The sequence below is a fragment of the Colius striatus genome, chromosome 9 (genome assembly GCF_028858725.1).
Source record: "Colius striatus isolate bColStr4 chromosome 9, bColStr4.1.hap1, whole genome shotgun sequence".
NCBI classification, from domain to species: domain Eukaryota; kingdom Metazoa; phylum Chordata; class Aves; order Coliiformes; family Coliidae; genus Colius; species Colius striatus.
The window spans coordinates 9176798-9194686 of record NC_084767.1 but is presented as its reverse complement, the minus strand read 5'-3'; the positions used below and the strand labels follow the sequence as shown (position 1 = coordinate 9194686).

At 44.0% G+C, this 17889-nt stretch overlaps 1 protein-coding gene across 2 annotated transcripts in view; it reads left to right on the top strand.

Moving 5' to 3' along the window:
- SLIT3 (slit guidance ligand 3) overlaps nucleotides 1-17889 on the top strand; it is a 497173-nt gene that overhangs the window by 468312 nt on the left and 10972 nt on the right. For both annotated transcript variants that reach the window (XM_062001935.1, XM_062001936.1), the window contains exons 32-33: nucleotides 190-430; nucleotides 3316-3446. In XM_062001935.1, coding sequence (XP_061857919.1) covers nucleotides 190-430; nucleotides 3316-3446 — 372 coding nt within the window. The remainder of the gene's footprint in view (nucleotides 1-189; nucleotides 431-3315; nucleotides 3447-17889) is intronic.

Here is a 17889-nt window from a genome sequence, read left to right as displayed (position 1 = left end):
TCACACTGGCTCGTTCAGACCCAGCATAGGAGTTTCTGTACAGCACTGTGCTGTGTAGCTCTCACACAGTAAAGCAGACACATGATAGCTGAATCTCAGGGACAGCAAGGGCATAATATCAGCATCTGAAGAGCTTTCTTTCCTTTAAAAAGACGGTGATAACTGAGGATGCTTTTTCTTTGCCTATAGTGGACTTTTCTGTGAAACTCCTCCACCGATGGTTCTGCTCCAGACGAGCCCATGTGATAACTACGAGTGCCAGAACGGGGCTCAGTGCATCGTGGTGCACCACGAGCCTGTCTGCCGCTGCCTCGCCGGCTTCGCTGGCCAGAAGTGTGAGAAGCTCATCACAGTCAACTTCGTGGGGAAGGATTCCTATGTGGAGCTGCCATCAGCCAAAATTCGCCCTCAGGCAAATATCTCCCTCCAGGTATGTCACACAGGGCATCAGTTGCCAGCTCTGGCATCCTGGGATGCATCAAGAAGAGTGTGGCCAGCAGGTCAAGGGAGGTTCTTCTCCCCCTCTACTCTGCCCTGGTGAGGCCTCATCTGTGTCCAGTTCTGGGCTCCTCAGCTCGAGAGGGACAGAGAACTTCTGGAGAGAGTCCAGCTCAGGGTCACCAAGATGATCAGGGGACTGGAACATCTTTCATATGAGGAAAGGCTGCAGGAACTGGGGCTGTTTAGTCTGGAGGAGATTGAGGGGAGATCTTATTAACATTTATAAATATCTAACTGGTGGGTGTCAGGAGGTTGAGACATCCCTTTTTTCTACAGTAGCTGGCAACAGGACAAGGGGTAATGGGATGAAGCTGGAACACAAAAAGTTCCACTTAAATATAAGAAAAAACTATTTCACTCTTCAGGTGAAGGAGCCCTGGCACAGGCTGCCCAGAGGGGTTGTGGAGTCTCCTTCCTTGGAGGCCTTCAAGACCCACCTGGACATGTTCCTATGCGACCTGATCTAGGTGACCCTGCTTCTGCAGGGGGGTTGGACTAGATGATCTCTAAAAGTCCCTTCCCAACCCCTGCCATTCTATGATTCTATGATTCAGTGCAATAATACAGATATATGTATTCTGAAGGAAGAGCATCTACTGACCAAGATGCTGACAAAGCTAGAGTCCACTTGTGAGACAGTTGTCTTCTTTAAGGAGCAACTACAGCACCACTGTACCTTTGTGGACAAACATGCTGCCTCCAGAATCTCACCTCTCTTATTCCCAGCCTGGCAACATAACTAGAGATGATGGAGGAAACTTCCCTGTGTTCTTTACTGATCCACATCATTGTGTTTCTCCCTGTAGAAATTAGCTCTAACTATTAGGACAGTTATTTAAAAATATTGCTCTAAATAGCCTTTCCAGACAATATTTTCCTTACTCTTTCACCACCCACATTCAGTACATAAAAAGCTTGTGATTTTGTTAGTCCTGTAGTTACGCCTAAATTTGGGTTGAGGTCTAAGGTTCAGAAGGTGATGGGAATAGATATCAATGGTGCCACGCCATCTTCATGGTTGTGGATCAAAGGTATTTTGGATACATAGTATAATATGATATTTAACTGATTTAAGTGGAAATTATTTGCATTCACAATCTACTAACAACTAAACTGATACATATATATTTTTACCTAAAATCCTAAAGTAAAGGGAATAATTTCTAGTTTTATACCCTTTCTAATAAAGACATGTGGAGCACATATATGACATCATACATCTCTTTATTAAGCCACTAATTGTGAATCTGGGCTTTTCCTCTGCTAAATTCACCTTGCAAATGAAGCAAAACATTTCAAAAGATGTGAGAAGAAAAACCATCCCTGTGTATTTATTTCATTCCATTTATCTCCTCAGCTTGCAAAGTTTGTATTCCACAGTTGGAAATCAGATTCTAGGCTTACTTGATGGAGTTTGGTTGTAATTAAAATACCAATGTCAAGACATGAGAAAGAGGAGCTAATTTCCACATTAGGAATAGATTTTTAAAGGGTGGCTCTTGCAAAGTTTATTCTAGTGAGAAAAAAAATCCCTAATTAATATTTATCTTTAATAGCTTGAGTATGGAGTTTGTATGGAAATGAGGCATATTCACATGTATTTGAAAGTCCAGGTTTTCTTCAAAATCCCCTTTCATTTAAATATCACAAAAGGGATTCTAAAACATAGACACTCTAAAATGTGGCTCCCCAAAGGCTCCAAATACTGCAGGTCAACTTTAAGGCCCAAAATCTGGACACTGTCTTAACTACCCAAAACATGTTCTATCAGCCACAGCTTGAAGAATAAAAGTGAATGCTGCAGAAAGCACATGGTAGATGACATCCTCTCTTCTTGTTTTCCAGGCTGAATATTATTCTTGCATCTAGAAATTCATCACCAGTGAATTAAAATTAGAACACAACAGTGATTATTAAGAACAGATAGAGGAAATCTCTTTAAAAAGCACTCAAGAAAAAAGAAATGTAAGGGCAAAAGGAGAGTGCTTAAAAACATACATATACTTTGCTGTTGAGTTTTGGCATTTATCAGCCATTATTTTAAGGAAAGCAAGAATCTCAAGGAATATGTTCTGTGAAAATAACAGGCAGGTTGTGTTCAAAAATCTCATGTTGTGTCTTTGGGGAGCAGGGGGCAATAGTGGTATTGGAGAGCTGGAGACTGCGAAAGAGGAGTCCTTGTTCTTTGATTCAGTGTTCAAGATCTTTCTTTTCCCCTTGACAAACAGTAAAGCTCGAGGGACAGGGGCTACTCTGTTCTTCCTGACTCAATGTATGTCCCATTTGAAACAAGCGTGACTTGCTAATAACGGACTGACTAACTCATGGGTAAGGCAGAGTGGAGACGGGTCTTTCTTTCCTTTTTTGTGTTTATAGGTCTGTGAACAGATCAGCACCTGCTGAAATTTGTTTGCTTGTAATTGTAACACACTCCTTCCACTGCCAGGGTTGATTTTCTAAACCTCCACTTCAAGCTGGGGTAGTAGCTGAGAAATAAATTCATGTGTCACCAAAAATACAGCGACAGCCTACTGACAGGGATCAGATAAACCACAGCTTTCCCTTCCTGAGAACTAGTTCTTATTTGGAACAAGGGAGCCATCCCTTAAGGGGAGGCCAACCTGTTTGTATATGAGCTTACTCAACATCACTAAGACTTGTGTCTCATGGCTGTTGCTCTCGGTGTTTGGTCACACAGATGATTTGTTAAATCATATCTGAATTGTACATATTATTTTGGTTTGATTTTTCCATAGTGGTTTGTTTCTTTTAACCATTCTCACACAACCTTACCTGGTTATTAATGTTCCACAGGTAGCAACAGACAAGGACAATGGCATCTTATTATACAAAGGGGACAATGATCCTCTGGCTCTGGAGTTGTACCAAGGGCACGTGAGGCTCATCTACGACACGCTGAATTCTCCACCCACCACAGTATACAGGTAAACAGCTCAGCTTTACCAAGACAGCTGGTTCCCAAAAAAAGAGATGTACAGGTAGGATTTGTCTAAGAAATGTGCATGAGAGAAGAACCTTTGATTCCACTTCAGGGTGTTTCTTTTCTGTATAGAGCTAGATGAGAAAATCAGAATAGAGAGTTAGCCAGAGGCTGCATGGTTAAGAATAGGCCTTTATTGGTAATCCCAGTGATCCTGTGTCCTTGCAGGAAAATGGTGTGTTTTCTGGTGTGCTGTAAAGATTTCATTTCTGGTGAATGCTATCCTTGAAATAGTTCCAAATAAGTGGTTTCTTTGCTTAATTTACTGTACCAAGACAGAACAGTGACCACGCTACTGCAGGATGAGACTGTGTCAAACAGGAGGACAAGGACCAGATTGCTCTTTGGGGTGAATACTTTTGGAAGAACTCTTACCTGTATCAGTAGTAATCACACAAACCATTATAAAGATAAATTGTAGGGCAATTTAACCTTCAGACACTTGACTTTTGGGGATGCCAAACCCACAGGTTTTATTCATTAGTCACAAGAAAGAAAAGCAAATGTAAAGGTGGAACTCTAGGAAAGACAGATGTGCTGCTCGTGTCTTCCAGTGTTCCCTTAGCAGCCCTCACCCCGGGTTATCTTCCTTTTGATTATTTTTAAGCCTTGTTGCTCTAGTTCCTTCTGTGTAAACATGCAGCTGTGATCACATGGAGCCCTTTCAGGTTCAGTGCAGTTTCATGGCATTATATATTCCCAGCCCACCTTGCTCTTGAAGGAAGAACATCCTGTTAGAGCAGAGGATGGGATGGCACCAAGAATCACTAGCCTTGTACTTCTCATGGAAAGTTTTCTCGGCACTTAGTGAAACTTGAGTCTTAAGTTTTCTTAAAGGGGAATGGTGGCTTGTTTAAGAAAATGCAAAAATACTTTCTGTTATAAAAGCAAGTTGGATAACACCAATTGCAGGCACATCACCAAGAAGAGCAATGGCTTGTCCACTGTAGGAATGAGGAAAGTAGTTTCTTAGTGGTTTTTGCCAGCTGGATAGGTGTGAAAAATTTCTCTGTGTGTGGCTGCTAATCCTAATTGATTTCATGTTAGAGCAAAGCTGCAGTTGTTAAACAGTTTTATGCCACTAATTAGAACACAGGGAAAAGCTCATTATGTGTGGGCAGCACAGGGGGTGGGGGATTGGTGCGGATGCTTGCTCTCTGTTGCCAAGGGCAGAACAGTGTGGCGACAAGAGCCGTTGCCATCATCACAACGTTTGATGGACTAGCTGCCTTCTGGCAAAGTTGCCAGAGATGGTGAGCAGCAGTGTCCTCATTGTTCCTGTGCCCTTCATATTGATCAAGGAGGAGGTCTCCATTCAGACTGACACCTCATTACCATAAGATTAATGGCCTCTTCACTACATTTTGTACCGTGTGATCTGTTCAGATGGGAAAGAAGCTGCTTAATACGATGCCCTTTCTGAAATGTCACTCTAATCTTTTATTAGTTTAAGGAGTGGAGCAAAATGGGATTAGCAGGGAGCTTGATGGGAAAAGATTAGGTTGATTGAGAAAAACTGCAGCTGAAGAATGTCCAAAAGGGCCTCTAAATAGATTTAAAGACTTGTTTTCCTTAAGGGCCAAGGAAAGGGGAGGGAACCTGCTTCTCTCCTTACAATCATAGGATTTAAGGGCAGAAGGCATGAGTGGATCGGGTTTGACCTCCCTTATATCCTGTTTGACTTTTAGCTAAGGAGTAAGCTCTGTTTGACTAAGACAGGGCTTCCAGCTTGGCACTCAGTTTTGACAGGAAAACACCAGATAATGGGAAATCCCCCATTTCCCTTAGTAGCTTGCAGAGTTGTCAGTCACTTCCACTATTCAGGCATTGGCCAGTGTTCCTCAGATGTGTCACTAATACCTTCTGGATATTTTAGAGGCTTTCTCTAGGAAAACAAAAGCTCTTTTCTACCTGGTCCTGGCTCCTATGAGTTTATCTGTACTTTCAGTGACATTATCTCCTAACTTTCACTTTGATGAAATGAATATCTGATTCAATGTGATGCATTTTACCTAAACCTTACGAATTTGGGGAACTCTTTTCTGCAACTTCCACAATTTTTAATTTGTTGTTAAAAATAAGGTCACCTGCAGAACCTTTAACACTTAGATCTTAGCCTCACAGTTAAAACACTTTGCCTTCTCTGTTGCCTACTCCTTGCTGTCTTGTTTAGATGCATCTCAGTCTCAGCACAGGTGGAGCGTTTGCCTTTGAGAAGCTTTGCTGAAAGGCTATTAGATTAATTTTCACAGGCAGTATCGGGTGCTGCTCCACTTCTCGGAAGAGATGAGCAGTTCTTTGGCTCTTGTTTTTCTTCAGAAGAGTCTGCCAAAAGAGGAGGAGGCCTCAAAATACTGTCTGGTGGGAACTGTGCCAGCTACAGCTGCAGGAAATCTATAACTGACCAGGTCCTGTGCTGTAACTGTGAGGTTTTGCTGGCTATTTCAGGCACTCCCGTGATGGGATGTGGGAAGTCATTGGCAAGACACATTATCTTCAATTCTTCATCAGAGTCTCTGTGATAAGATTTATTAATAATACTTAGGAACAGTAAAATTAGCAAAGTACTTGGCTAATACTGATAATGTACTGTAGGGAGAAGATAAAAGCTGTTGTCAGGCAGATTGGGAAGCCAGCAGCAAGGCACACTTGGTGATAGTTTCCAGTTGTACTCAGCAGAAGGATGCTGGAAGGATCCAGCAAAATTCTTCCCCCAGCCCCTTAGCATCCACCCAGGGTGAAGGATTGTACTAGACATGTGGTGTGTGTGTGCTGAGCTTACTGTTGTAGTGTGTTCTGTGGGTGGCCTCACTTGGCAAAACTGTTCTAGGAGACTGAGGGCAGGGATGTGGCAGGAGTGGATTGCAGGCGTGCTGGGAAGGAGCATTTCATCTGCTCTGTGAAAGCAGGTTGTCTTTGGCTATTGGCATGGACCTGTTTCTCTATCTCAGTTGCTCCTTTGAGCAGATTTAAGTGCAAAGTTAGCCTGGAAAAGCCCAAGATCAACTCACTGTACATTCAGATTTGCTGCATTTGGATAGAAAGGTTAAAGTTGACATTGGACTTTCATTCAAGTCAGAGAAAGGTCAGTAAATGTCCAATGGAAAAGACTACCTCAAATAGATTGTCATTTATCATCAAGTTAGAAAGAAATACAAGTTAATGCATGAATATGCAATGATTGAACTCGCCCTTTTGAAAGAGCTGACTGGTCTGTTACTGGCAGTTCTCACTTGTGAGCTGCAGAATAACATTTCTTGGACATCATAGTACACAGCTTACAGGAGACTCAATTTTGAAGTAGGATTTCTATTTGCTGTTTCTTTTACTCTATTTAATTCTTCTGTAGATGCACAAATGAGAACAGAAATCTGAGTGCTTTATTGACTTCCTGCTCTGTTCCTCTGCCATGCCACGATAGCACTGAGCCAACAGTGAGTTCTGAAATCAAGTAAACCTTTGACACAGATACCCAACCTTAATTTAAAGACACCAACTGATGAAGAAGGTGCTGCTTTTATTTGCCACCATGCTCCAATTGTTAAAAGTTCATATTAAGAGCATGTAATTCTGTAGTTTCGGCATTCAGCCATTGGTACTGGTATCTATTTAACTATGTTCTACTGGGAGAGATTCCCATTTTCAGTCTTTTTTCCTACATCTGTTCCTTAAATCAGAGATAAGACCTGTCTTGTAATATTTTTTTAGTCTCTGATAGGTTTTATGCTATTACACAGTCATATTGATTTGGTTGCTAAATTAATCCTTCCTAATAGAAATAGAAAACAGAAATTTGACACAAACTACTGATGTAATTCTCTCCAGAGTTCCCAGACTGCCATATTGCACACAGACTGTCATATCTGGTAAAGAGCAAGATGCAGACGTCATTGGTGTAGATTCATATGTTTTCATGCAGGCTTCCTGTCAGCAGTGCAAAAGGGAGGCACTTTGGAAAACAGAAGAATTAATTATGTTTGTCTTTCTGCAGAGCCTACGCCCAAATTATATTATAATCCCTGTTAAAAGTACCCTTGCATAATCTGGTTTTGAAAATGTTAGATCATCAGAAATATTTCCTATGGATTGTTATGGTGCAGTTCTCATGGTCTGGCTAATCCTAGCATAGATGGATGTTCTTCCAGTTACAGCAAAAGGCCTGAACTAAGGGAGGATAAATTCCTACTCTATCTGCCTCATACGTGATGGCTGTGGGATGACAAATTAAATCTGTTTCTCTGTGCACAAGAAGTACAGAAATGCACACACAAAAAAATAGAACATGCGTTTCATAAATGTGCTGTGAGTCTCTGGAGGATCAGGTTCCTCCCCCTTTCTCTCTCCAGGCTGTGGAGCAGCACAAGGCTCTGACCCTAGCAGCAAGGAAGCTGCCCGTGCCATTCCAGATGCCATTTCACATCACTCAGCCTCTGCCTGTAGCAGCTGGAGCCCAGGGAGCAGACCATGTGGCCACTGGCACTCCTTGTCCAACAGCAGGTCCCTGGCCATGCTGCTACTCAGATGAACCTGGGAGTGTTTATGGACTTTGCTCCTCAGATTTCATAGACTTCTCCTCTACTCTCCTGGTGCTGAGGCTGCTTTAGTGACAGAAGAACTTCCACAACTTCCAAAGATACAGAGATGGGGATTTTGTGTAATCACCTCTCTTTAGCTGAAATTAGTGATTTGCACCAAAAAAAGGCTGGAAGGCTTCACCATTAATTCACTGCCTTCTAGGAAGGAATGAGATGGAGGAATGAAAGCATTAATTATTCTTAGGATCATTATTAGAGCTTGTCAAACTCTGTTTTTGCCAAAAGTCTCTTTGCAGAGTACACTGCATGACTGGTCCTTTTCTTCCTAATACCTCATAATCTGCAGCTTGTGCTGTGCCTGTCCCTGGTGAGATTCCTGTTTGGTATTTCTGGATGGTCTCTGAATAGACTGTTTTTCAAATATTTCTGTGAGACATCACTGAGATCTTAACAACCCTGCATATTTACAACTCATTTTATTCTATGACACACTCCTTATATTTTTTTTTTCAGATATTCCTTAAGGATTTTGCATCAAACATAATGAAAGAAACAGGTAGTAATCTCTGACCTGCACAGTAAAAGTAACACTTGACTGTACTTATACATCTTGCATGAGCCAAGGCAAAAGGCAGATGAATTAATTTTTTGCCTTTATAAAGGGCTCTGGTGTATTTAAATGGGACCCAAAAAAAAGACAAGTGTGTGAGTCTTTGTCAAACTCCAAACATTGCATTCCTCTAGTTTTTCTTAGATTTTTGTGCAGTGGGATGGTGACAATGTAAGGGCAAGACCTTAAAATATCATCTCATTTTTAGCATTAGGTTCAGAACCAAATATTTGCTTTCATGAAATCCAGAAACTTTCTTCTGCTGAGATCAAGCTTAGGAAGGGTGAAGTTTTGTCCTTGAGGCTGCCTGAGGACTTAGCAGGCAAAATCTCGTTAAGCTGAATGACTTTTTTCTTTGTGAATCTCTTCAGTATCTCTTGCAAGAATCTCATGCAGTCTCTCATCTCTCCTCTGTCTCCTTGCCTCCACCCAGCTCATTCTCCTCAGTGTCATATCTGAGTACTCAGAAACTCTGTGCTGCAGACTGACAGCTTTATTTCAAACCTCAAACAGAGAAGGTAAAACCTTTCACAAAGTACATCTGTGTTGGCATATCTGTGTACCAGGTATGGAAAGTTAGGGATAGGTCGTCTAAAGCCACTTGCCCTGGGGTAGGGACAGAAGCAGAAGTGACATTCTCTGAAAAAGGTAACTTGGGACTCAGGGCCCAAAATCTGGAGCTGTTGGTCTAAGTTGCACACAGATGTCCCCTGACAACAAAGGCTGGGCTGCATCACGTGCAGTACCGGTATACAGGGGTGCTGATTCGCCCAAGGCCCGTGAGTGAGGAAGACACATGCTTGGCTTTGTCTTCTCAGCTCTCACAACTGCAGAACTTATGCTACAGTCTGTGCAAGCAATAAACTTAGTAGCTGCTCCTCTGCCATAAAGGGTTTCATGCCACTTGAGCTCATTCTTTGAATTAACTTGTATTATGACTACTTGAAGTCAAAGCAGAGATGTTATTTGTATCCTTTGGATCAGGAATGTGGCTATCTATACCATCATTGTCAACTTTATCATTGTTTTGGAGGGGAAAAAAAAATCAAGACACTGCTGCAGACCCAAAGCAGGTGGGAGAAGACAGTCCTCCTCCCAGATCACCTCTTAAACAGACTGTGCTGGCTTTAATGCATAGACAGCTTACAAACAAATTGTAAGTAGCCTGTTTTTGTTGTTAAGCAAATCTATTTGATGTTGTTTTCTAAACCAGGCACCCATCAGCTGGTCGGTACCTTGTTACTTGAGTCCTGTCCTCTGCACAACTCCACCTGTGTCTCCCAGGAGCTCTCTCCCAGCTGAAGCCAGAGCAGATATGCTGTGTCCATCCCCACTGGTTGCTTCACTGATCAGCAGCCTTTTAGGAAGAGTTAAGCAAAACAGAAGAGTGCAGTAAACCCTTGTGCACATAACTTCAGTACAGTAACATTATAATACTGATTCCTTTCAGCATAGAATAATAATAAAAATGCAATGAAGTCAGCAAGATGCCAATATTAATCCCAAGAATAAATGAGGGTGGATGAGATAAAGGTAGTTCATAAATACACAAAAGGCAGGGAGAACACCCAAAATGAATCAATGTGTTAAAACACTCAGAGCTAAGCCTCTGGTTAGCACCTCCCTTCACAGCATACTGTCCCCATGCAGCTCCTCTCTCTCCTGACTCTGTTGGATATTTCAGAGGATTATGCCTGAAGATGGAAAGCAAATCCTTCACAGTTGTGGCATTTTACTTTGCAGTGGAGAGTGTTAGCCATTCCTTGAACACCATTAAGAATGTCAAGAGCATCAAGAAGGAAGATGTTTGTTCTTGGTACTTTCTGTTTTCATGTTCAAAGTAGTCTTGGGTTTATGTAAAAATGAATGGTGAAGCCAGAAGTTGTTCCCTCCAGTGATGTGTCTATGCCTAAAAATAAGACAGCTCTATCAAAAGAAAATTACTACTGAAAATGCAGAAACTCACATGAAGATTTTCTCCTGCTTTAACACTGATAGCTTAACCCAGTTTTAGCTGGGTTCAGTTTCAGCTAGTTCAGTTCAAGCCTTAAAACTGCCCCTTATTTCACTTACTGTGAAATTAGAACTATTTCTTCCACCCCAGCAGATAACCTGATTTAGTCATTAGTCTGCCCACAGCATGACCTCACTGTTTCTTCTAGTGAAAGCATCAGTGAAACCATGAGAGTGATCCTGGAGCAACTCCTGAGCCCTCCTAAGTTAGTGCTGATGTTAACCCACTTTCTGAGCAAGCAATTTGGTTTCTGCCTGCTTGAAACATGCTCTTCTGTTGAACTTCAGTGAGTTACTAGGAGAAAGGTGTGTAAATGTATTTTAAGAGACATTCTCTTGCTATTAGCACAGCTCATTAGCTCAGTAGTATGTCACCAAAGCTGGTTAATACTGATTACATCAGAAGAAGGTTGAAGTAATAGAAGTAATATCTTGTAATAGACAATAACGGAATAAAGTTAATCATAGTCAAAATGACTTCATAAATGTTCTGAGCACTAATGACTGGCTCATATCTTGAATTGTGAGGTTTTTGCCTTACAACAACACGTAGCAAGCTAATATATCATCTTTGGGGGTTTTTTCCTGCTTGTAAATTTCTTGTAAACATGATGACTAACACAAAGTTTAGATTTGTACCATGTGTGATGGGTTTTTATCCCATTTATACCAAGCACCAGGCTCTGGATTCAATAGATACAGTCTCTGCTAGAAGTGAATGCAGAACTGGCACTGAGATTGCTCATGGAGGCATGGTTCTGGGCACAATTATTTCAGTGCTTCTTCCCAGTACAGAAATGTGACCCGCAGCTCTGTGTTTGCCAGCACACCCCAGTGCTGCTGGAAAAGGTGGATATGGCAGCTGCTATTCCAGTTGTCAGATGGCAATGGGGTTTGTTTATTTTTGTGGAAAGAGAGGCTTGCAACAGTAGGTATGTTGCCACAGATGAGGTGGAAACAATCCTGACTGTGCATCAGGTTTCTAAACAGACACAGAGTTTTATTTCCTTGGGGCTTAGCCTCTAATTTTGGGTAAAACTCATCATTCTCTGTCATTCTAATTGGAAGCCCTTTTAATTGTATTCTGTAGGGGCCCTGCTCCCTGCTGCTAAATGGCAGATACCTTCATGTTTTGCAGAGCAGAAAAGGTGATAGATGGTGTATTCTCCCTAATGAGATGACTCTGTGAGACGCCTCATGGATCTCATCAGAACCTGAGATTTGGTCTCTCTGCTGTCTGCAGCGTCAGCTTTGCTAAGGTTTACTGATCTGATGAGTCCGAGCACCACTGCAGAATCTGTACATGATGGTTTTTGAACTCTGTGTTTACTGAGTTTGTTGTTTTATCTGACGCACGTTCCTGTAAAGACACTGAGATGCAACAGCTCATTGCACTGCAGCACACTACGTGCTGACATGTGCACTGGCGTGCTGGCGGAGTAAGATGGGAAGGCAGTAACCCTGTGATCTGTCATTCAGGAGAGGCTTTGGACAGGAAGAGTTCATTCAGGCTGGTTTTACTGCCATTACCTTGCATTTAACAAATTCTCAGCAGAATGAAGCATTGAGCTCTGCAGAGACATGATGATGCTGCAGGAGACCAGCACAGCTTCATCCCCCAACAGTGGGGTTGGAGGGAGATGTCAGACCTCTTGCCCAAGTCAGGGACACTGTGAGAATTCACTGCAAACAAGGAGTGTTTACCCTTGCCACGAATCTGACCTTTAATAAAGATTCTAGGGAAAGAGGTCAAGATTGTGTTAATTGCATGTTGCAGGGGTATAAAAAGGGTCCTTGCTTTTCCCTTAGAAGGTCTGTAATACAATAACTTTAACTGTTGGCAGGAGTGCTGCAGGAATTGAATTATGACTGGAAATTAGATATGCATAGCCTGGCCAAACGATCATTAAGGGAGATATGGTAATCAGCTGCCAGTGTTTTAAGGGCTGTAAACACCAAGAAGAAAAAGATGGTTGATTTGGGTGGTCTACAGAGTTGTAAGTAGAACAAAAAGTATAAAAGCAAGCAAATGAAAACAGAGGTATCAAGGAAAGAAAGCTGAAATGTTGAATGCTCTCAGCCTAGGAGGCCTAACGCCCAAGTCATGTAAAACAGGGTTGAAGGTAACAAAAGAGCATTTTAAGCTGAAATTTTTGGTTTATTTTAAGCTGAAAGTGAGCTTGAGCACTTTTATATATGTCTTTCACCTCTAATTTCCCCAGTCTGTTTCATTAGCATTTTTCATACTTCTTTTCTCAACATGTGTTCTGTATTTGGCTTCTGAGGATGATAGTGCTTGAAGTGATGTGTTATCGTAGAGGTAGCACAAACACTACTCCCATTATGATTTTGCCTTTGTTGCCATGGAGAAGTTTAAATCTATTTTAGGCCAAGGACTGATTATACATGCAACTAAGGGCAGGAGATAACTGTAGCTTGGAAAGGTGAAAAACCATCACCACTGGTCCCTGAAGTCAGCCAGGCACAGTAGGAATTTCACAGCTCTCAAGCTGCTAAAACCTCAATGCGGTTCCCCACAGCTCTCACCTTGTGGGGTTTAATTTTGGTACCTCTTCTCCGATGCCTCCTCTTCCCATGCATTGTAAGCTCCTTACATGCTCCTTTGGGCATGTGTTTCTGCTTATTCCCTTCAACTTTGAATGTTTTCAAAGATTATCAAAGTTCAGCATTGCCTGTGGCCTTCACTCCCCAGTCACTTACCATCCTCCTGTTTGCTTTGTTCTGCACTTCAAATGAGGTATGTCCCTATTAAGACAGAGGTCAGGAAATTCTGGAGACTGTAGCTAATGAATTGATGTCCTCATTTGCATAATTGATGGTTACACGTTTCCTCAGTGACAGGGTTTGCTGTGATACTTAGAGCTATTTTTGTTTTTGACTTCTCAGCCCTGCTGTTCTCTGCTGTCCATACTGAAGGTGTATAACATGCCAGTGAAACAAACTAACCCCAGAGCCCAAATTTTACAAGTTCAAATTGAATACTTTAATCCTTTAATGTGTTTCTGTTCACTGGCATATTTATAGTGGCTCAGCTCTAAATCTCTCATGGGTATTAGAGCAAGGGGAGTCAGTGTTTATAACATCTGTGTGTGCTCGGGGCTGGAGTAGAGGGGAAAGAAAATAGAGGAGGGAGAAGGGAAATAGATCAAAAATGAGAGTGGAAAACAGTTCTTTCATATATTCCCTGGGTGCTTATGTTAATACACATCCCTTTCCCTTCATTTCTGTGCGTTCTGGAGTCCAAGCCTCCCCGCAGAGGCCGTGTCCATGGCCTGTGTGCAGTGCCCTGCACACTGGGATGAGCGTTGGCTCATCTTGCTGGAATTGCTCTGACAGACGAGGCCAGCTCCCTGCAATACGAGGTTTTAATGACTCTTTTATGCTGCTCTCTCCAGTGGCCACCCTTCCCTGTGAAGGCAGCCCTGGGTTTCCCCACCTTAGGCAGAGAGAGGGGGGAATGTACTGGACCCTGGGGCCATCTCTTGAGCTTTGGAAGATGTGCTCTCCTCACACACCCACTACTGTCCTCTCTGTTTTTGGCCAAATCTGATGAGACGCCACGGCCAGCTCTCAGTGAGGGTAACATGATGAAAGCAACATAATGGATTGTGCAAGATGTCATCTGGCCTATGAAAACATGAGTGTAATGAAGAAGAGAAAGATGAGGGCTGCTGATGGCTGGGGAGTGGGAAGTGTATCCCCTTGACTGTGCAATGGCAGCGACCCTTCCTCAGCACTCCAGGGCTCCTGGCTGATTTAGGGAACTACTCCTGCCAGCTCTCAGCATCTGGCTGTGCGTTACTTCCTTTGCCTTAAGATAGGTACTTTAAGGGACTTTGAAGGGAACAGAAAGGGTGTCTCGGCATCAGATTTGTAACAAGGCTGAAGTGAAGGTCCTGTAGAGCCTGTGAATACAGTCTGTGAAATGTCTGGAGAGATGGGCTCTCACCAGACTGCTCACGGCAGTAAGAGAAGCAGTTCTTGGGTCCTAATGAACCTTTCTGTGTTATGTAAAACTGGTCTTTTGATTCCTTTTTGCTGCTTACTTTTTTAGCAGGTTTAAATATTAAATTCCTGAAAACCCCTGTTTACACTTCAAACATAATTCCTTCCCTTGTTTTTTTCAACAGGAATATATAGTAAACTATGTAGCATGCCATGGTGGTGGCAGTGGGACTGAAAAGTCATGACTGTCTTTTTTAGTAGTTTGGGAACATCTCAGAACCCGGGACTCCGTTTGTCGGAGGGGGGAAAAAAGCAGTTGGCTGACATCCAGCAGCCCCCCTGCTTCTTCCTTCAGTTCCTTTCCCCTCTCCCCTGCTTTGCTCAGACACACGGCTTTGATTTAAGGAGGGAGCCGGGCCGTGTCAGGTCAGCTGTCAGGTGCGGTTCGGTAAATACACTCTGAGCCCGCCGGATCGGCCCAGAGGAACTCCCCGGCCCCGCTGTCCCGGGCGAGCGAGCCAGGGCAGCGTTCGGCGGCGGCTGAGGCGCGGGGGCGGCCCGGGACAGGGGACGGAGGGACGGAGGGAGGCGCGGCCCTGTGCCGCCCGCAGCGAGCGCCCGCGCGGGCCGCGGTGCGCCACCGCCCCCTGCCGGCCGGCCCCGCTCCGCCGCCGCCCCGCGCCCGCCCTCGGCCCCGCAGCACCGCCGGTGCTGGCCCGGCCCGTTCGGCCCGGCCCCGCCGTGCCCGCCGGCCGCGGCGCTGGAGGAACGCGCTGAGCCTCGGGGCCGTTGGGGTGTCGCAGGAGGAAGGGCTCGGTGAGGCCACCTGATCCCCAGTGAGAGTTCTATTAAGATGTTAATGACGCCCCTGCGGGGAGCTGGGTAGGGAAAAGGCCCCTTGAAGAAAAAGCCGAGCACAGCAAGTTTGTGCTGCGAGCTGCGTGGTGATGCACTGTTCAGCGTCTGTGGCTTTCTTCCCTTCATCTCCAGCCAAGCCACTGTCTCCAGCTGTCTCAGACGATTGCTGAGTCTCCTAAAGGCCCAGCTATGTAAGAGGCTCCGAGGAGAGTTCATGTAGCATTTCTCTCACCACTGGTTTCTCCCCCAGCACTGTCTCCATCTCTCTCAGAATCCAAAGGCATCTTAACGCCGGTCTGTCAGTGACAGCAGTGAGTGCTCTGACACACTTATCTCCCGGCTGGGGATTTTCTGCCACCCTGGCTGTCCACATTCAGCTTTTCTAGCATATGTTTGCATCTTCTCAAACAGCAAATGACTGCTTTGCCTGTTCTGACTTCCTCTGCTTCATAGAACTGCAGTGTTGGATGATGGCTGTACATTACTGTTTTTTCTCTAAGTCCACACACAGATTATTTTAATTGAATTACAAAAAAACCCAGAAGGAATCAGAACTGAGTAATACTCAGCCATGTGTACCTACAGACAGGGACTTCTCACTCCCTTTCCAGCAAACATACCAGCCCTGGGTATGGGACAGGCATGAGCACCACATGGGGTGGCTGCTTCCATCACCAGGACACTGACTTTTGTTTGCCTGTTAGTCAAGGCATAATCTGGGAGAAGCACACGCTGTGGAGGAGAAGGTGATTAATGCCTGCAAAATGCTGGCCCAGGGAAGAGCCAGCCCTGCCAGACACGATAATGTTGTCCCCTGACAAATAGTCAGAGCTCGGCCTTCTCCAGATAACGATGTAGTTTTGTACATTAACTTCAGATACTGATCCCAGCAGGGACGGGTTCCCTGTCTTAGAGCCATCCGTCCCACCTCCTCAGTGCTCAGCTCTCACAGCCCTTGGGGTTTGGCTAGGCTTCCTCCTTTCATTGGCACTTCTGCATAGCCTAACAATTACAAATATGCATTTCCATTTATCTCACACCTTTCAGCTGGAAGTCTAAGCACTTCACCTGTGTGGATTACATGTTGCAACACAACAGTTGGATACGCAGGGAGTACACAGAGATCACCCACTGCTGCTACACAGCTGCTTCTTGTAATGTGGCAGATACTTAGCAGAGTTCAAGAATATCTAAACAGAAAGCATGGACCAGCTGTTTTCAAACTTACTTGAGTTGTCAATCCCTAAAGCAGTCTGCTAGAGGCGTGGGCCCAATCCAGCAGCCTCGGGTACAGTGATGGTAGCACTGCTTTGCAGGCACTACATCACCTTTGGCAGTGAGTCTGGTGCAAGTCCTCAGCATCTTACCCACCCACACAAGTCCCTGGCCTTGCAGTGACCCTGAGATAATTGCATTTTTAGCTACACTGCCTACTGGCTCAACTGGATCTGGGTTTTTATACAGTTTCAAGCCTTTATTTTTTTGTTTTCTTAAAAACAGTTTAAACAGCACCAGTTCTGAAACAGCTCAGTTCTGAAACATCAGTGTGCTCTTCTTGAAGAAGCACATGCCCAGGAATGCCTGCAGTGCTGCCTTGCTGCCTGACATGGCTCATGTGTAACTGGTTATGTCAGGTCTCCTGTAAAATGCTATAAAAATGAGAGCTTCTTGCAGGAACAACTGAACTCTGGTAATTCCCAAGTCATGTAGTCTGTTTCTGAAGCTGAAGTCCTGTTTCCATGCTGCACCAGCCTTACACATCCATTGTGCAGGACTGGGCACAGAGGGTAGGCAGCATGCCAGTTAGCTTCAGAGGTGGACCTATCTAAAAGGCAATTCATCCTTTGAGATGAATCACTCACTACATGTGTCTCTTCCTCTCCACTGATAGCAAAGAAAATCTGGGTAGATAGCTCAGAGACATTGCAGCTCTCCAAAAGACGTGGAAGGAACCTGACCCATGACTGTAACTTACAAAGAGAGGATGCTGAGCCTATGGGCTATTTGAATGAGCAGAGACACGTTCTTTAACCTTTTACATTTTATCGTGGTATTCACCACTTGTGCAGCAATCCCAAATCCAGTTTGTTGGCTAAGCAATCTCTCAGGATGCCTAAATCCCACACTTGGTGTTCTCTGTCTTTACCCACCCAGCTAAGGAGCCTGCCAGGAGCAGTTTAGAAAAGGGTGCTCACAGGCCGAGCCTAAGATGCGTTGGCAGCACTGTGCATGTGGGCAGTTTACATAGCCCACAGTCTAATTTCAGCTGTAACTGCTACTGCTATTAGGTTCTTATTATGTGCTGGTGTTTGCATGCATATGGAGCAGAGGCTGTACCATCCCTAATTGCATCTACAGCACTGGAACAGCCCCATCACGTCTGTAACCATGAGCCTAATTGGAAA